The 21,226-nt window shown below is 34.8% G+C and overlaps 2 protein-coding genes across 2 annotated transcripts; both read left to right on the top strand.

Annotated features, from left to right (window-relative positions):
- The first annotated feature begins 13,780 nt into the window (after positions 1 to 13,780).
- LOC145899841 (histone-lysine N-methyltransferase PRDM9-like) lies at positions 13,781 to 17,102 on the top strand. The gene is made up of 10 exons (XM_082988764.1): positions 13,781 to 14,117; positions 14,268 to 14,467; positions 14,558 to 14,633; positions 14,691 to 14,737; positions 14,809 to 14,923; positions 15,024 to 15,109; positions 15,410 to 15,610; positions 15,672 to 15,757; positions 15,976 to 16,172; positions 16,496 to 17,102. The coding sequence occupies exons 1-10, from the start codon at positions 13,781 to 13,783 to the stop codon at positions 17,098 to 17,100; spliced, it is 1,950 nt and encodes a 649-aa protein (XP_082844890.1). The 3' UTR covers positions 17,101 to 17,102.
- Positions 17,103 to 19,670: 2,568 nt separating this feature from the next.
- Positions 19,671 to 20,763, top strand: LOC145899840 (uncharacterized). Its single transcript, XM_082988763.1, has 5 exons — positions 19,671 to 19,777; positions 19,910 to 20,014; positions 20,073 to 20,137; positions 20,334 to 20,508; positions 20,561 to 20,763. The coding sequence occupies exons 1-5, from the start codon at positions 19,690 to 19,692 to the stop codon at positions 20,761 to 20,763; spliced, it is 636 nt and encodes a 211-aa protein (XP_082844889.1). The 5' UTR covers positions 19,671 to 19,689.
- The last annotated feature ends 463 nt before the right edge of the window (positions 20,764 to 21,226 follow it).

Below are 21,226 nucleotides of genomic sequence, written 5' to 3'. Positions count from 1 at the left end.
AAAATTTCAACATTTATTCCTTTTTGTGACATAAAGATTTCTGCTTTGGTAAACCAAAGTTTTTTTTGCCTGAAAGAGGATTCTGTTCTCTATTGAACCAGAGCTCCTTTAACTGTATCTAAGCATTAATTTTGGCCATCACAAATGTTAAAGGAATGGACTTGTGTTTGTGTGTTCAGTGCTTTCGCCACAGTATAGTTTTTGCTGAAGGTGAAATATTTGCCTGAAGTAACCGAATTGCTCTGAATTTCTGTAAGTAGATTGAAATTGAAATTACACTTTCGATGAATAGACATGACCGATTGTTACTTCCTGTCTGTCATGTCATGCCTTTGATTTATGGAACATAATTCTTGCATATTATTTACATACACCTGGTTTAACTTGTGTCTCAAACATGCTTGCAGCTCAGAAAGTTACACTGTATGTGTTTTTGTTGTTATTTTATGTTGTATGAAGTATGTGCAACAAACAATGTTAATTTTAATAAATATATAGTTTTAAGTTTATAGGCATGTACTTTCACTATTGAGTCATCAGAAGTCAATTAAACGAGTAGGTTAGGTGAAATATATCTAAAATTTTGGTGGAGTATTTTGGGGAAAAATGATGATTGCTTTGTTGACTTTGGTTTCACAACTTTGTGTTGTTAATGGTAAGTGTTTTCAAGTGAAAAATTGTGGTATTTTGTATAGGGAAAATATTGGAGTCTAAAACACTGCAAACTTTCAATTAATAATCAATTTGACTTTGTGTCATGTTTCAAAATGTGAGTATTTCCTTAAAGTCAATGTTTTTTGCAGGTCAAGTGTTTAACTCAACTCTGCATCCACAACCAAATCAGGTGGTGGGAGGTTCTGTTACGCTGACAGCTTCTGTTTTGAAATCTTCTCATGCAGAATTACTTTTGAATGACCTCTTGGGAGAGAGTGCCACACCGGTTTGCTTTTTATGGTTGTTGCAGTTTAGCAAGTTGTAAATTTTGTTTTGTTCAGACGCTTGTTATTATTATTCCATCTCGTAGAGCATGTGTAAATGCTTCAGTTCGGTTACCAAATGTTCAGCGAAAGTAAGTTCAAAAATTGTTTTGCAATTTATGATACAGATCAACTTTTTTTGCTTTGTACAAAAACAGACCATTATGCATCTGCAAAATTTCACTTATGTGTGAACAAAATACATTCATTATCATAATTTTTTTGTAGTATTTTTTCAGTTTTCTTTCAGTTAATTATAATTTCTCTATCACATACAGCTGCTCTTTAACTACAGACAATGAGTCCAACATGATATTAGTTGAAGTTACAATTTTCAATATTTCAACAAATTATTCTGTGTTGATTTGGAATATGTTTGGTATACAGCCAAGAATTTTTCTTTACACGAACTTCAGCATTCAGTGTAAGTTTGGAAAAGACATAAATGTGCATGTGCAAAAAAAACAAAATAATTGAGAGCTGCAGACAGGGTGTACATGCACTGTTTCGACCATTATAATTTAAAGGTAACACAGTGCCACAGTCAGCAATTGCACCTTACAGGTCGAAAAAGTGCGGGTACACCCTGTGCAGCTCTCACATAAATATGTCTTTTTGCAAAATCTAAGACAATTCTTTCTGTTTATGCTTTAGATTGCCCTCAAAACACTTCAAGTAATGGTCTAATAATATTTGCAAGTAAATTTACCTACAAAGCACATGGGGTTTTTGCTTGTCCAGATGGACAGGAGTTGTTTTACAGCAACTCAACTCCTGGTATCAGTGATACAATTTGTCAAAATGATGCAACATGGTTTGGAGCAGATGGGTTGGAATGCTGGTCAGGTAATAGCATTGTATTTTGGAAGCAAAAAAGTTGTGATAAAAAATATTATTGCATTTCAGTTTCAAATGTGGTGCTCAAAGGCACTTTTTCTGGAAGAGCAGGAAGTTCAATTGTTATTAATTGTCTTTTTGATGAAGGGGTTTTTCCAACAAGTTATAAATACCATATTGTAGTAAATGAACAAATCATTTCTGAATGGCCTGCTGTAAGTTGTGTAAAATAATTAATGTATTAATTGTTTTGTGAAGTGTCGTTTGAAATTTTTAATGTTTAGAATGAACCGTATGTTCTCAAACTTAATCGTGAAATGAATGGACGTAAAATACAATGTCAGGCTGTTACAAAATACACAGAAATAAGAAAAGAAAAAGGATGGTCTCAATCAGAAATAATCAATGTTTCTTGTGAGTTTAAAAATGATAATTACAAAAAAACTTTTCCTATGATATGTAAATTTTATGTATTTATGCATTATTTTTGTGCAAGCAATAAGCTGATCATGATCATGAAGCTGTACACTATTCGCCTGTGTATTATGCGATACATTAGTTTATACAACCTTTACACAATAACATGCTGTGCAATCACACGTTTAAATTTAAAACCTTTTTAGATCAACCATACCTAATCGACAACCAGATTTGTCAAGCAAATCTGCCCTGTACTTTATCTATTTCTTCAAATCCCCCACCCAATAATCCTGTATTGACATTCCCAGGTTGGTATTTTGTGTAATTTAAATTTTTGCGTTATTTTGATGTGCTTAGGAGGGAAAGAGAAAACATTACTTTGGACAGGAATTACCCATCCAAATTATACACTTGAAATAAATGTAAGTTTTTGATTATAATAATAGTCAGTGCATAATGCATGTCCAGTTTTGTATCTCACAATTTCTTTGTCATATTTGTTAACCTATTTTGCAGATATGAAATTGTTTTTATAATGTATGTTTTTAAAATTGTTTATATTTTGCTTTTTAAAGGAAGCAGCTGGAAATTATTTTCTTGAAGTTTCAAACGGGGAAGGAAGAAATGTTTCCAACACAAAAATTGTCATAGTTCCCAATTATAATTTGTCTATTTTGATTGGATCTTCAGTCACAGGGATACTATTGATTTGTTTACTAACATTTGCAGTAGCTCAGTTGTGCCGCCGGAAACGTCAAGGTAAATAATTGTCGAAGATTATCGTCACAGATTTTGTATTTCAATGAAAACAGTTTTGCACCACATTATTTTCAGCCAAGAACACCTCCAAAAAAGTAAATATTAATGATGAAAATGAAGAAACCTCAAAAGAAGTTTATGTTGGCTACATGACTCCAATTAAGTTTTCTGACACCCCTGTATATACTAACGCTGGAGTTAACGTTGATGAATCTACGTACGAAATACCAATTAGTGAGACAACAAAGTAAAAACATGCATTCATATATAATTTTCGTGACATTATTAGAAATTTTACTGCTTATGTGTTAAAAAATAAAAGTTCGATAAAATTTTATTTGTCACAATTCAACGTCCGATTCCTTTATGACACAATGTGGCTTAATGGTATTTTACTGCGTGGCCAATTACAAGTGTTTCTGTGCAAGACTAAATATTTGATTTTTGTGTATGATTTATCTAGTGCGACATTTTTTTCCTCCATTTATTTTGTACAGTGGTCAAATTCTTGCCAAAATAGATCATAAAAATACATTGTAAAAGTAATTGATAAATTGTGTGATGCTTTTGAATCTTAAACAGACAAGATAAGGTTTTCTTTTGACTCATGTCACGTTTAAAAATCTCAGCATACTAATTTGCATATCATTTGCATGCAGTCTATGTTCAACACCATTTGTCACAAGTTATTTTACTGCCCAAGTTTTAACTAGTGTCCAAAGCAATGGTTATTTTGTTTGGTTTAAAAATCAAGTTAGAGCTAATTTGTGAAAATGTTAAGAGAGATTTAATGCAACAGTTTAATAACCAGTCAGTCATAAGTGAATATGTTACCTTGTATATTACTCAGCTTGTAGGTTATAAACATGGCCTTGGACACGTTTCCACCTTTAATCAAAATTGTCTTTGTAGTGGTTTTCATTGTTGCCTGTAGCAACCTTCAAGCTGAAAGTAAGTTTAAAATAAATGTTTAAAATTCATCATTGCTGTTCCTTTTAATTTGTTTTTGCTTTGCTTGATTGTGATGAAAAATTGTATTTCTATTTTAAGGCCAAACTTATAGTAGATTCAGCTCGATTTTGAAGTATCACAATGCCAAGCACAGTTTTAATGACAATATATTTTTTATAGGCCATCTATTTAATGTTACTTTATCTCCTCAACCCAACCAAGTCAGAGGGGGTCAAATAACTTTTTCAGCATTTGCACCCAAATCTGTCGTTGTATATGTATATTTCAATGAATATAAAGCAGTATATGTAAGTACAACGGAAAATGGAAAAATAAAATAGTATTACATGGTTTATTTTACTTGTTTTTCAAAAGAATGCACATTTTTTACATGATTTTGGTCTGAAATAACACACAAATGAATTTTTTAGGCCATTGTCGGTACTTCTCCACACACTAGATACTGCTATGATGAAACAGAACATCTACCAAACGTTTTTAGAAAGTAAAAAAAACACGTTTTGCTCGAAAACTTTAGTCTTTTTAATTGTAGTTACACAATTGTTCCATGCAGTTGCTCTGTAACGGAATTGAATGGAACAAACACATACCACATGCTGCTTACATTTCATAATGTTTCAACAAACTATTCAACTTTGATATGGGACAGTGGACACCTTCAACCATATTATGCAAATTTTAGCGTTAAAGGTGATTGAATATTTATAAAAGTATGTTTCCAAAGTGAAAGTGGTTCTTCTTCTAACCTTCGTTTGTTTAACTTTATTCAGATTGTCCAAAGGACAGCTTAACCAAAGGTCCAAAGATATTGGCAAACAAATTTACTTATCGAGCACGCGGAGCTTTTATGTGTCCAAATGGACAAGAGTTGTTTTACAGCAACTCAACTTCTGGTATCAGGGATACAATTTGTCAAAATGATGCAACATGGTTTGGAGCAGAACGGTTGGAATGCTGGACAGGTAAAATCTGTAGTAAATCTTGTTTTTATGTTGCAAGATATGTTTTTGCTTCAGTTTTAAATGTTGTCCTTGCGGGAACATTTTCGGGACATAATGGAAGTTCAATTATGATCAATTGTCTTGTTGATGAAACGGTTCATCCAATTTGCTACACATACAACCTTGTTATCAATGGAAAAGTTGTTTCAGAGTGGCCTACTGTAAATAAAATAAACAAATACCTCTTTTTATTTTAAAAAACAAACATATTCTGTGCATAATACACTTTCTTCGTGAGAATGTTATAAATTCACTTACCTGATTTCAAAAAAAAACTTAGAATCAACCCTACATATTCCAACTGAATCATGAAATGGATGGATACAAAATTCAATGTCAAGCTGTAACAAAATACACAGAAGTAAGAAAAACAAAAGGGTTGTCCCAATCAGAAATATTAAATGTTTATTGTAAGTTATTTTTAACTATCTGCACAGTTGCTGATCACTGTTTATCAAAATGCATTTTTAGATCAACCATATTTAGTTAGTGACAGAAAATGTCAAACAAATCTACCATGTAACATCACCATATCTTCAAATCCGCCACCCCTGAATTCTACTTTAGTATTACCAGGCATGTAAAATAATAATTATGTTATATATGTAACGATTATATCATATTTTATGATAAATTGTTTCTGATTCAGGAGGCAAAAACGAAACTTTGGTTTGGACTGAATCACACAACTTGAATTATGCTGTTCAAGTGAATGTAAGTAATTTTAATTCTGGCGTTTTTACCTTTGTTTGTGTAAACGTTGCGGGTTTTATTTTACACAAAGTGTGCATTGGTAATTCTTCTTGATTTGGCTTAAAATATTGTTTAGCATTTAGTTACTCAAGAAAAAACACATTTTTTTAGTTCGAACTAGTTGGAAAATACACTTTATACGTTTCAAACGGGTTCAACACCTCAACAGTTTCAATCCATTCAAGTGCCGGGATAAATATGTCAGTACTAATTGGGACATCAGCTGCAGTTTTACTTTTAATTGCTGCGTTAACCTTGTTCGTAGTCTGGTTGTATCGACAAAGACGAAATAGTGAGTATCATTTTGGTACATAACGTGCATGTTGGTTAGGAGTAATACCAGCATTTTCTAACCAAATAGCACTGGTGATATAGATTGTGATGTCTAATGAAACATTGTCTTGATTTCAGGAGAGAAAGGCAGCAAAAAAGTAAAAGAAACAGAAGAAAACACCGAAGAAGGAGATTACCATATAAACGCATCCCACTCAGCAACCCTACCGGTGTACATGAATACACAAACCGGTGTTGATGAATGCACATATGAAATTCCAATTTCTGGGATATCAAAGTGAAACAGTGGTTCATAAATATGCTTAGTTTCGAAGCATAGTTACACCAATTATTTCAAAACCATTATGCGATTTATTGGCTCACTTGTATTTCTTATATGATCAAAATTATTTTATCGCCATTGCAACAAAAGGATTGTTTTTTGCTTCTTTGTCATGATGGTTAGGTTCGAAATAATCTTACATGCCATATTGATAAAATCATGTGTATTTCATTATTCAACTATGGATCTTCAAAAACTGTCGCGCCGTTTAGACAACAATGGTGATTTTTTTCTAAATACCCTTTAAAGTGACGTAAGTTAAGCAACGAAAATACAACATACGCCTCAACTCCGTTTCATGCCGAAATAAAAGCTCATGCAGGACATACGTTGGGAGATAATGTTCGTGGATTGAGTAACGTCTAATTTATGCGAAGTGTATTTACGCCTCACAGACACAGACGCAGTGGCGCACACTGTGAATAAAACCCAGACTACCACATGTTTATTCTATCGTCCGGGCGTTTTTAAAGCAATTCTCAATGTTCAGTTCATATTTACGCGATATATGGCGAAGACAGGGACAGATGTAGAGATATTTTTTAAAGCTCTTCTTTTATCAGGTTTTGCATTGTAGCAAATAAACGTATTGTGACGTTTCGACAAGCGACAGATAGTTCAAAAAATATGAAATTGCTCTTAGTTCTGATGATTGCTATTCATCGATACTTTGCTGCTGGTAAGTAAAAATCGTTTAAGTTTCGTATGAAATATTTAATATGTTTCTGTATTTGGACTTTGGACTTTCGGCGGCAAGATCGTCAAAACAGTCAAAACAATTTGCACGGGACTAAACACGACAAAACAGTGGCCATCTGTCTGCAGCTCACATAATTCATGTTATTGTATCCATATCGCCAATAAGTTGTGTTTAGTTTGTGAAACAAGACAAAAGATATACAGGTCATAATATCGCAACTCATTTTGTGGTAGGTCAGCTTTTTACCAGTAAGCTTTCACCTCAACCTTATCAAGTATCTGGAGGTCATGCTACAATCACAGCACTTATTCCAAAGAACTTGTCGGTAGTCCTGTACATAAACAGTATAGATAATTTAAATGTAAGTAAATTTTTATTTCGTTCTACCCAACTAGAAATTCGAAATGGAGATTCTATAATATAACGATGTGTTAGCTCCAAGTTAGTAGCATTATTGATTGCAAAAAATTATTATATTTAGGCAGTTGCAACTTCTACGCCAAATTTAAAGAAATGTTTGAAAAAACTTACCAGGATCCCACATGTTTCACATAAGTAAGTTCCTTTTTGTCAATTATGAAGCTTTCTTGTATTATTTTGCAATACTTTTTTAGGTGATGTTCAATGCGTATCCCGTAAGGTTGTTGGATGTAAGAGGTTAAAGCTTGCTTATCTTTTTAGTTGTTCAGTGACGGATGTTGAAAGGACAAACATGCGGAGTATGGTCGTGACTTTGTATAACATTTCCAAAGCAAGTGTAAAAGCATTAATCCTGGATGTATGGAAAGCAGAACCTAAAATAACACAATACACAAACTTGACTATAAAAGGTACCATATTTTTGGATACTGTTTCACGTTACATGGAAGAAGGAAAGGCATCGATGCCTGTTTAATCTATTTTCATAAAGATTGTCCGAAAATAATTTCTCAAAAGTCCTGGAGCGTTGTTGCAATTGATTACACATACAAAGCACGAGGTCAGTTCAAGTGTCCAGCAGGACAGGAGTTGTTTTACAGCAACTCGACTCCTGGTATCAGGGATACAACTTGTCAAAATGATGCAACATGGTTTGGAGTTAATGGGTTGGAATGTTGGGAAGGTAAATTTAAAAAGAACACCTATTTTATTATATTAGTAGTTCATGATTAAGTTATATTTTGTATACCCTCAGCTCCAAGCGCGGTGATCCACGGCAATTTCTCAGGCATTGTTGGAAGTACTTTGGTTATTAACTGTGTTTATGACCGAAACATTTATCCACCTGGTGATGCTTATTTGTTGGTTTCCGGGCTACCATCCACGGGAAGATATGTAAGCCTTGTTTTAAATTTTTAAAAACCGTTTTGTACAAGTAAGGTAGAATGAAACAAAAACATTTGAATAGAAATATTTTTGCCACTATTTATGTCGCTTTCTTGTGCTGTATATTGTATGTATAATAAACTGTCTGTCTTGAACAAAGTATTGGCACCGTAGCCCCAATTTGCAATAAGGTAACTTGTGATACCAAACCACATAAACTGTGCAACTCATTCACATTTTGTTTCTAAACCCTTCACACATAGTGAATAAACTGTTTAGGTTTACGACAAACCATATACACTTCGGCTTACCAAAGAAATGAATGGACGAAATGTGTGGTGCAAGGTCGTTTCAAAGTATACGATAATCAGAACATACAAAGGATTGTTGTCACAAGGGGTAGCATTGAATGTTTTCTGTAAGTAAGCCACTTTTCAATAGCATCTATAATCTATTAAGTAACAAGAACAAAATGGAAACAAAAACATTAGTTGTAGCATTTGTAAATGACTAAAATATTGTCTGATTAAAACTAAAAAAAATACGGTTTGAAACACGAATTTTGGTGCTGGTAGCTCGTTACAGCTTTGTATGATGCTTCTAGATAAACCATTTGCAGGAAAAAACGTGACTTGCCAAGAAAATCAAACATGCGAGATTACTTTATCTTCCAATCCCAAGCCAGACAATCCTGTACTACTTATACCAGGTTTGAAAATAGGTGTAAATCACAATTACGATTCACCTTACCATGGCAACGTGCTTCTTTCAGGAGCCGGAAACAAAACTTTAGTCTGGCACGACGTTAATCATCCGAATTATGTTGTGCAAATTTATGTAAGTGGTTTTTAATAATTGATCCTATGTTAGGGTTGTTATTTTAGTTTTTGAGAAAGGAACCTAAACCAATTATAGGCGTTATACTATCAATTTAATGAAAGCTTTGAGTGCAAGTATTACCGTAAAAAACTGTTCTGTTGTTGCAGAAGTCTGAAGGAATTTACGAACTCATGATTTCAAACAAAGTTGGAAGTGTTGTTTTGAATGTGGCGGTTATTGTAAGCAAAAAAACACCAAGCCATGAAATAAATCTTCCAGTGATAATTGGACCTTCAACTGCTGGATTCGTTCTTATTGGCTTTGTGTTGCTTGTTGTTGTTTTGTGTAAAAGAAGAAATCTAAGACGTAAAAGATATTGCTGTTATATTCGTTGGGGGTTGGATTTTGAATTTTTTTGGTGTTTTACAGAAAGGAAAACAAGCGTGGAAACAGCTGGCGACAACACCAACATTACCAGTACAACTAAAAGTTGTGATCAAGACCTTTACCTTTTTGCAAGTGTTCCAAATTCTTTGAGTGCACCAGTTTATGTAAATGCGCAAGACGTTACCATCGAGCCAACTTATGAAATTCCATTTAGCGATGTGGTAAAATAATGAAGGCCCCTTTGCGTTCTACTTTAAATAAAAAATGTCCTTTTAATTTCATTTCCACATACGTTGCGTTCACATGCTAATATCCGTGTTAAGCTTCTTTGTATTTCAGTTGCAACTGAAACGATATAAGGCTGAATTCATTTGGAGCTACTGATGTCGTTTGCTGGCATTTTTAGAAATCGAATTCCTATGTTTTCAAACAATTATACCTCGCAACTAAAGTAACATTTTTTTATATCTTCTCTACAGTGAGGGTTAGAACGCAGCAAACAATGTTTTTTTTTCTGTGTTCATGTTTACGTCAACTTCAGTTTTACGTGACGGCGGCCTTTAAACAATTAAAATGAAAGTTAAATCGTTTCACAAGATTTTATTCACACAAACCTTCCCTGCTTTTTCGAGATGGACTCGAGAGGTAGAAAATATTCACCTCGTTGACTTTGTAAATAACTCGAAGTGTCTCTGAGATATTTAACGGTGTCTCGATGGCTTGAGCGCGAATTGAGCCTCTTCGATTGTTAAACCTGCTTCTACCCCGTTCTATCAAGCACCCAGAACTAGGATATCTTCCCGAATAATTGTATTCATTTCGGTTATCTTCTTCATTACGACGGTACATTACAACTTTCAATACAACGTTGATAGAATGTCATTGAATAGAATGGCGAAGACTGGACTAGACTTGACTTGACTGCATTTACCGGTAAAAACTGGGCTCTTTAACGCTCTCCATTATGAGAGCTGATTGGTCGATAATGTCACGTGATATCACGAGCCAGTCGAAGTAATATAATACAAGAACATAGGTGTGATGTGACATAAGCATAGGAGAACATTTTATGTGGTAAACAGGATGTTGAATGAATCACTTTACTCGAGAATATTCGATGAGTTTATCATATGGGTCGCAGTATGGGATTTTGCAAAACTTGTGCATTGCTGCACACGAAACAACTCGAAATATAAACACTGGTTTCTGTGACGTATGTTACAACTTCACCTAAGCCTTATTTTCGGAGCACGCACTTCACCGGGTGACCTCTCCATCCACCTAACTTCACGCGGCATAGTGTTTTCACCGTATAGCATTACGCACATCAAGTGACTTCACTTTGCCAAGCGACTTTAGTTTATGGTTTTCCGCAAACATTACAGAAGCTGACTTTTCTACATTTAAACTAACATGATATGAAAATCGTTTTTTTAACATATATTTTGCAAAGGTTGCAGCAGAATTTTGTGTCTGGGAGCACATTTCATGTGGTAATTTAAAGAAGGTAGGAAAAGGTCTCGTGTTGTAGGGGATGAAATTATGACACGAGCAGCTTTACCGAGCTCATTTAGATCTTTCTATGTAATTGCAAAACAGTGAATACATAAGGCTATATACTAGTGAAAACACACAACGTCCTGACTCACCAATGTGATGCAACCACCGACACGCCTCTTATTGTTGTGATAAACGTTTGGCGCCTTTTAGTGACTAAGACATTGTGAAACTACAGGTTAAAGTGATCATACAAACATTTTTATCGAACGTTTTTCTACTTTACAAGGGTCGTGGGTGCGTCTTAGTGCCAAAATGTCAGAGTAACCACCAGCAACCCAGGAAAGTGTAGCTTTGCTTATAATAATGACAAAACTCGAACAACTCTATATCAGCTTACTGAAAACACAATAGATCAACAGCTCTTTAAAGGTTGCAAAACCTTGTACTCGAATATTACTTTTTCGAAACGACTTAGATTAAAATGTGCGACAAACATGATGCTAAGAAGGGAAGCAACGACACAGAACAGTTGACGTTTCAAAAATAGTACATTGCCTGTAATGATGGCAACAAAAAATCCTTGTATTTCGCAACATTTAAGGCAAAACGAGTGATTTCACCACGTGGTAAAATAAGGAATACTGTGTATTCAAAGTAATACGCCAAACATCACTAGCTATATATTGACCATCATGTAATATGCGCCCTTTAAGACAACCATTGCGACAAATGTAGTTTCTAGTTTTTGAGGCTTCTTCAATTGTGGAGTCCACATCCTTTTTTATGTAAGCTTGTTGCGTTTTTCCGCAGGTAGTTAGAAAAAGTACGATGTTTTCGTTTACTTGATTAAGTTTATTTTCAGATGGGTTTTAAAACTTTCTGCCAAATGAACACAAAAGTTGATGAATGTGTGACCACCAAAGTGTTTTTTACCCTATGTTGTTTCGTATCAATCAATTGTGGGTCTTGTCAGAGTAAGTACAAATAAAAAAAGAAAGAAATTTTATTTTTACTCTGCAAAGCTATTGATTTAACTCATTTAAGAAAGAACAATCGCTGATAAGAAAAACCAAACTTTGAACATTTTCTGCTTTTTTAGATCTTCCTTATCCTATTAGCAGCTTGAATTGTCCTGCTAATATACCCTGTGATGTTAAGGTGGTTTCAAATCCTTTGCCAAACGACCCAATTTTAATATTTTCAGGTTAGACAAATGAGTGTCACGGCAACTTTTTAGATTTTTAATCGTTGTTTGGTTCAGGAGGAAGAAATAAAACTGTTACTTGGACGTGGCGCGATCATCCGTTTTATTCCATTCAAATCAACGTAAGGTTTACCAAAGAATAGAAATATTAAATGTCAAAATGTTTCGTCCCGTCATAGGTCAACTGTTCTAAGTTCTCACTTTAAGTCCACGGTGGCATTCGACAAACGAGATTTTACATAATGCAAAACCACTCTCGGATCTCTTTTTAACTAAGCAAAGCATATACTCAATCCTAAACCTTATGTTTAAACGAAGGAACCAGCAGGACTCTATAAGCTGCAAGTCACGAACAAGCTTGGATCAGGTTTAATAGTAATAGAAGTTTGTTCACTCACTGCAAGTCAAATGGGAAGAATAATTGGGTTTCCTGTGGCTGGATTTGTTGTCCTTATTTTGCTTGCCTTGACCGTGGATTTGACAAAAAAAGCAAGTAGGTTTATTCCAAGTGACAAAAACTCGGAGTTAGTTTGTTGTATTGTGCAGAAAAGAAGTTCGAACAACCAGCAAACGAAGCTACTTACGTCAATACAACGATATATGAAAATGTTGTTAAATTCCAAACTCAATCCGAGTATGAAAATGTGACGGGAAACCAGCAAACTGCTTCAAGTACAAACGAATATGAAATCCCAATTCCATTAACTGCCCCTGTCTACGTAACATGTCCTGTCTATAACAATAAATAAACGGAAAGTTTCACATACAGAGCGCGTAATTGAAAGAGGTCCTTTTATAGTTGTAGTTTATATATAAAAACGAATTTCAGCTTTAAAACCCTTTCTCCCTCGCCGAATTATAAGTTGTTAAACAAACGGTATTACAGGCGTCATAAGAAAATATACGTGTTTAAATATAATGGAGCGCAGCAAGAATCAGGCCGTAGTTTAATTCCAGTGGCTTTCATTTTATGTCGGACTCATAAATATGATGATTAGCATATGTAGTTTCCCAACACCGAAAAAACTTAAAATTTTTTTTTACAACTACAAAGGAAACATTTGCAGATGGTCAAAGCACTGTGAACGCAGTTTAGCAAAAAGGTTCCAGTCTACCTCCAGCAAAATTCAAAATGGACAACAAAATTTACATGTGCAAACACAAATCCGCTTTTAAATGAATGTATTTTATTCCAACACGTAAAATACCTCTTTTTACATAATAATAGTAAAATATGTTTGTAGCAAAGAATACTAAAACAGCAATTATTGGTACAGTTTTGCATAGTTGCAGGTAAAAAAAAAAGTTATTTTTTTGTACCGTAAACACTGGAAAAACGCGAGGGAAAAATCAGCTGTTCATGACGGGGGGGAAAAATTTGCGCGAAATGTTTCAGTTGAATTTCGCACCGTTTTGCATTCGGTTTGTGACGAAACAATTCGATGCTTCTGAAAATAAAATCTTAAAGTTGCTCTTTCGAGTTTCGATTCTTTTTCGTCGTTAAAAAGAGTTGGCTGACACTTTACAGAAATGTCTGAAGCGGTGCTGAAAGAAAATATGGAGGGAAATATAGGAAAGCAAGCGTCCGTACAAGACAAAGTTGAAGAAAATGTTGAACCAAAGCAGACAGCAACAAAAATTTCCAGCAAAACGCCAAATGTTAATGAAGAGATGGAAAAAGTTTTAAAACTATTTCAGGAATGGAAAGGATTTGAACGGGTGCCGACTGCAGAGATACTAAAGAAAGTGACAATGCGGATTTCCGTAGAGAAACTCTTTAAGCCCGAGGAATATAAGAAGCTCTGCAAGTTTGAGAAGAAAAGAGTCAGGAATATTGGCAACAACTTGACTGTCATGATGTATTTGGGTAAGAACTTGAAAGTCATGCAAATTAGAAATTAGTTTGTTTCAAGGATTTTTTAAAGTTATATTTTTGGCCCTGAGTGAGGCTACCTTTTCTTGAAAAAAGCTTTTCTATTTGTTAATTTGGGATGCACTTGCAAAAGTTATTTTACAGGAATGCCATTGCCCAGTGAAAATGCTCTCCGGGCTAAGGTTGGATTACCACCAAAAGGAGGATTTAAGGCAAAAACATCCACAGATTCTGATAGTGAAGAAGAAGAATGGAAGCCTTACAAACCACCAAAGTCAGCAAAAGTGCTTCCTGGATTTTTGAGTGTCACAGATTTAATGAAACGGAAAAAGTTTATAACCAAGGTTTGCAAATATTTTTTGATTCTTCCATGAATATAGTTGACTTTTTCAGTAGATATTGTTTTTCCATTGTTTGTTCTTTTTATTTTGAAGACTTGCATGGTGGAAAATGAAAAACACGTCAATACTCCAGAGTCTGAAGCATTACAAAATGTCAAAAAAAATATTAGTAAGTTATGGCAGCAATCACCTAACAGACAGTAATTTAACATTTTTCTTGGTATAGCTCTTCCAGGAAAAAAACTCAAGAAGAGAGAAAAAACTCTTAAAAAGGTTGGTGGCCTTCTTTAGAAAAAAAACTGGCTGCTATTAATTAAGGTGTATGGTACAAACAAAATTATTAGGTAAAAAGTGATGAAGCCACTGCTTCGGGTAATGATGAAGCAAGATATCCCAAGAGAGAAGTGACTCAAAAAAGTTATACTGAACCAGAAGTTCCGACTGAAGATGATTTTCTGTGTAAGGAAGTCATTGTAATAAAACATCATTGATTGGTTTAGTGTCTCATAAATGTTTTTTTAATCTATAAGCAATGCATTACATATTTTTTGTTTCTAAGACTGTGATAATTGTGAAAAGCTGCACTTTGGTGAATGTGAAATTCATGGACCTTACAACCATGTTCCTGATACACTTATTAAACTGGTACGCATTGACTTTGCTTTGTAAAAATATTTATTCCTGTAGTACAGCAATTGCTAAAGTGGGCTCTGCAGAACACCAGAGTTCTAAATCAAAATATGGTTCCGTGGCCTACCATCTGGTTTTAAATAAAAACTGTTCAATTTGCAGGGTCCTACAGCAAAAATAAATTGGGTGACACTGCCATAATATGTACACATTTGCTCTGATTTATTATTTGAGTGGAGTCAGATGTTACAGATAAAAAATGACAACATTTATTAACTTTTCTGGACTGTGTTGCAAGTTATTATTTTTATGCAGGGTATAAAGGAACGTGCAAGGCGTACTTGTCCGAAAGGGATCAGCATCAGTCAATCACACATACGTGCAAGTGGAAAGGGTGCTTGGTGTGATCAGGTGTTTCCTACAAACACAGTATTTGGTCCTTATGAGGGGATTATTGTTTCAAGAAACAACTTGAGCAAACTAGAACAACTATTTGAAGGTGGATATTCTTGGGAGGTTAGTTAAGTGGGGATTAGTAAAGGTTTTTTTTTTAAATCCATAATTTCCTTTGTCCTAGATTTACAAGAAAGGAAAACTTTCTCATTACATCGATGGAAGTGACATCAAAAACAGTAATTGGTTGCGATATGTCAACTGTGCAAGGTAAAGCAAGTATAAAGTAGATACTTTGGTGCAAAAAACTTATTAATTTAGTTTATAAATTTAAACAAAAAAAAGTCCAAAACCAATATGCTGCTAAATGTGCAAACAATTTGTGTTCGAATGTATAACAGCATATTAGCTTTGGCTTTTTTGTTTAAATTAATAAGGTAGACAATTTACCAACATATGCATTTTTGGTATCGGAGTGTTTATTTCAGAAATGAAGAAGAACAGAATTTGATTGCTTACCAGTATAAAGGAAGGATATATTACCGCTTGTACAAACCTGTTAAGAGAGGAGTTGAGCTCCTTGTATGGTATGGCAACCAATATGCTGATCATCTGGGGATCCCAACTGAATACAAACTTAAAATTGCTAAAAAGCAAAAGGAATTGAAGCCCAGAATTCGCCAGGGTGAGTTGATTTTTGTGTCTAATTTTAAATGCACTGTCCTAAAAAGGCTAATAAAAGTTGGTGCAGAATGTTTTTTTTCAAAATATGCCTAAAAAATAGTTGTGTAAGCTGGAGACAGATGGCCAAATTATAATGGTGATAATAGTTAGTTTATTCATGTATATATATTTTAGGTTTTTTTAGATAAGATTAAAGAGCTTCGAAAAGTGAAAATTAAAGTCATATTCGTTTAGTTAAAAGTCTTGTAACTGTTAATAAAGGTATCATAGACCCATGTTGTTTATATTAATGTGACGTCACAACATCGTATTGTTTCGTCACAGATGATTATTGTCCCTGTCAGAAGTGCGACAAAATTTTTATTGACGAGGCGACTTTGGCCAAACACATGAAGTGGAAGCACCCGGATAGGTCGGTGGTGAAAAAGCACAAGTGTTCGTGGTGTGATTATTCGTCCAACATATTGGGGGACTTAAAACGCCACGAACAAACTCACACCAAGGAGAGACCTTTCCAGTGTGAAATATGTAAAAAGAAATTTACGCGATTGGACAGTTTGAAAACCCACAAACTGATCCACACCAACATCAAACCTCACAAGTGTGACGATTGTGGGAAATCTTTTAATCGACTTACCAACTTGCGAACACATCACAAAACTGTCCATTCAAAACTTACACCGTATGTGTGCAAATATTGCGACAAAAGATTTGGTCAACTGGGTCACCTCATCACACACGAACGAACACACACAGGTGAAAAACCTTATTCCTGCAAGTATTGCGATAAAAGATTTAGTGTCTCAAGTAGCCTCACCACCCACGAACGAACACACACGGGTGAAAAACCTTATTCCTGCAAGTATTGCGATAAAAGATTTAGTGTCTCAAGTCACCTCAGCAGACACGAACGAACTCACACAAAATAACAAACCGCTTATTTTACAAAGTTTTAAACCAACACAAAAACTGATCGAAATGTTTGCAATGGTCGTTCTTGTTTGTTTTCATTGTGTTGTATTGTTGTTCAATAAAGGTTCATTGTTATGTTTGTTTTGTGACAAACGAGGCAGTGATAGTTTTTTGTCCTCTGCGTCATTTGGAGAAACTTAAAAGATGGGATTGTTATGCTGAATGTTCCCAAGTAGATCTCAGCTACATTATTGCGGCTCTTAACAATATCAAAGCATGGATACCAATACAGCAGATGTCGTAGATATATTAATTTTTAATTTTATATATTTTGAATTAATGACGCGGAAATTCATCCGCTGGTGCAGCGGATTAACAATTGTAAACAAACTCACGTGGTTTGGTTGTATTTGTAGTTTCACAAAACAAACATGGCATTGCTTGAAGACATCAAAAAACGTATTGAAATTTTATTGCAGTTTTACAACTTGTGCAGTCATTTTTCAGAATCTTATATAATCGTAAGTTATCAAAAAAATTTGTGGTTTTTGAAAATAAGGCTCTTAATTCTTTATTGGTAGGAATTCTTTACATCTAATCATTGAGGAAAAATTCCTACGTCTTGGAGAGAGGTTTTGACTGATTTAACGACAAAAGAGATTTTGAAATATTTACTTTCGGAAACAGAGCGGTAAAAAGTAGTTTCTAAATCGTGTTTCAGCAAATCAACATCATCTTAGAAAGAAAAAATTTTGCAGGAATTGCATCACCGTGAACCCAGAAAGTCCCAACGAGACAACATGCTGCCTGCAGGTCCTGTCAGAACAAAATAAACCCAAAAGCCATGATCTGAAAGACCGAAAACTATGATCTGTTCGTGGAAAGGGTCGCAAATATATAGGGCGATATCAAAGACGAGGCAGAAACAAAGAGATAATTGTTGCAATTACGCGACAAAGGTGAAGCGTTCGATTACTTGTCTTAATATTATTAATGCGCTATCTGACTCAAAAGAAATCCAATACTAGTAAAGCGACAAAAACCGAACCTTCATGTAATAACAGTCTGAATCCAAATAAAGCGCAACAAAATATGTACGAAATTATTCTCTGTTTCTTACCAGTTTAAATATATGTAGATCTGTTGACAATGTATTCGCCGGCTAACCTCTCACACAGCATACAATACGTCTCACCGATTAACGTAACTAAAAATCCGCGATGTTTTATTCGTACTGTTTCAACATATATGTATCAACATATCAGTCTCAACATATATATCTTAGCATTGTATATCTTGTTGGAATTGTGACGGCTTATAAAGGACGAAGGTGTAAGAGAAGAGAGAAAGAATGATTAGAGGTTCCAAGCAGTGGTTGTTATCGGCGGTGCAGTTACGAGATCGGTGATTGCAAAACAAAGGGGAAGTAAAAAGACGAGAAAACGATACACAGTACATGCAACGGGGTTTGGCGACAATGTGGCGACAGTCTGACGGTTTGAATACATTGGCGGTGACTTTAAACAAAATGCGGTTACTACAAGGAATTTTTTAACGACCAACACGAGACACTACAAAGGAGACTTAGAAGAAGTAGCGCAAGTTGAAAGAGGTAACGCAAGTGAGATAACTAGCTGGCGTCAGAAAGACTGGTGTAAATGTAAATGAGTAGAAAGACCAAGTTTAAAACAAAATATCAATAAATATTCGAATTACGACAAGCCAAAATCCCTACAAGAGGGGTGAAATTATGACACGAGGTGCCCCACCATGCTCACATAAGTTAGACCTTTGTAGGTAATTGCAAACAGTGAGTACACAAGACACAAATCAAAACAAACAACACTAAAGCCCACTATAATGTGATGCAACTTCCGACACGCCTCTTATTGTTGTGATAGACGTTTGGCGCCTTTTAGGGACTAAGCCATTGTGAAACTACAGGTTGAAGTGATCATACAAACATTTTAATCGAAGTTTTCCTACTTTACAAGGGTCGTGGGTGCGTCTTAGTGCCAAAATGTCTGAGTAACCACCAGCAACCCAGAAAAGTGTAGCTTTGCTTATAGTGACAAAACTCGAACAACTCTATATCAGCTTACTGTAAACACAACAGATCAACAGCTCTTTAAAGGTTGCAAAACCTTGTACTCGAATATTACTTTTCTAACTGTTGCAACGAAACGACTTAGAATCAAATGTGCGACACAGCTGTTGCTAAGGAGAAGGGAAGCAGCAATACAGAACAGTTGACGTTTCAAAAATAGTACATTGCCTGTAATGATGGCAACAAAAAATCCTTGTATTTCGCAACATTTAAGGCAAAACGAGTGATTTCACCACGTGGTAAAATAAGGAATACTGTGTATTCAAAGTAATACGCCAAACATCACTAGCTATATATTAACCATCGTGTAATATGCGCCCTTTCAGACAACCATTGCGACAAATGTAGTTTCTAGTTTTTGAGGCTTCTTGAATTGTGGAGTCCACATCCTTTATTATGTAAGCTTGTTGCGTTTCATGGCGGACAGTTAGAAAAAGTACGATGTTCACGTTTACTTGTTCAACTTTATTTTCAGATGGGTTTTAATACTTTCTGCCAAATGAACACAAAAGTTGATGAATGTGTGACCACTAAAGTGTTTTTTACCGTATGTTGTTTCGTAACAATCAACTGTGTGTTCTGTCAGAGTAAGTATATTTTTACAAATAAAAAAAGGAAGAAATTATATTTTTACTCTGCAAATCTATTGATTTAACTCATTTAAGAAAGAACAATCGCTGATAAGAAAACCAAACTTTGAACATTTTCTGCTTCTTTAGATCTTCCTTATCCCATTAGCAGCTTGAATTGTCCTGCTAATATACCCTGTGATGTTAAGGTGGTTTCAAATCCTTTGCCAAACGACCCAATTTTAATATTTTCAGGTTAGACAAATGAGTGTCACGGCAACTTTTTAGATTTTTAATCGTTTTTTTGGTTCAGGAGGAAGAAATAAAACTGTTACTTGGACGTGGCGCGATCATCCGTTTTATTCCATTCAAATCAACGTAAGGTTTACCAAAGAATAGAAATATTAAATGTCAAAATGTTTCGTCCCGTCATAGGTCAACTGTTCTAAGTTCTCACTTTAAGTCCACGGTGGCATTTGACAAACGAGATTTTACATAATGCAAAACCACTCTCGGATCTCGTTTTAACTAACCAAAGCATATACTCAATCCTAAACCTTATGTTTAAACGAAGGAACCAGCAGGACTCTATAAGCTGCAAGTCACGAACAAGCTTGGATCAGGTTTAATAGTAATAGAAGTTTATTCACTCACTGCAAGTCAAATGGGAAGAATAATTGCATTTCCTGTGGCTGGATTTGTTTTCCTTATTTTGCTTGCTTTGACCGTGGGTTTGACGAAAAAAGAAAGTAAGTTTATCGGAGTGAAAAACAACTCGAGTTAGTTTGTTGTATTGTGCAGAAAAGATGTTTGAACAACCAGCAAACGAAGCTACTTACGTCAATACAACGATATATGAAAATGTTGATAAATTCCAAAATCAATCCGAGTATGAAAATGTGACGGGAAACCAGCAAACTGCTTCAAGTGCAAACGAATATGAATTCCCAATTCCATTAACTGCCCCTGTTTACGTGACATGTCCTGTATATAACAATAAATAAACGCAAAGTTTTTGTATATTTACATACTGAGCGCATAATTGAAATAGGTCGTGTTGCAGGGACCTAAGGTTTGCAGAAAGAAACACCACCGTTTATCTGACTCCTAACACTATTAAGAACATATGCCAAAGAAAACCTTTGCGACTTTTAATCCAAACATGAAACGTTAAACAAACATACCTTGATTCAAAACAAACAACATAAAATGCAGCGTCCAGAGCGTAGTTCTATCGCTTCCCCAGTGTTCTCCCCTCTACTAGCTTAAGGCTGTGAGGCGGTATTTATAACATTATCGAAAATGAGAAAAATGCGATATAGACGGATTATTAAAATCTAGATATATCTTCACACCGTCTAATGTGTTCTGCCAAGCTTATTAATGATAGATACGTAACACATCTTTTGTTGTTGTTGTTTTTTTCAAAAAAAAACAAAAAATATATAACTAGTTAATATAAAAGAA

This window comes from Ascidia mentula, chromosome 4 (assembly GCF_947561715.1).
Source record: "Ascidia mentula chromosome 4, kaAscMent1.1, whole genome shotgun sequence".
Taxonomy (NCBI): domain Eukaryota; kingdom Metazoa; phylum Chordata; class Ascidiacea; order Phlebobranchia; family Ascidiidae; genus Ascidia; species Ascidia mentula.
This window is presented reverse-complemented; position numbering and strand designations above follow the sequence as displayed.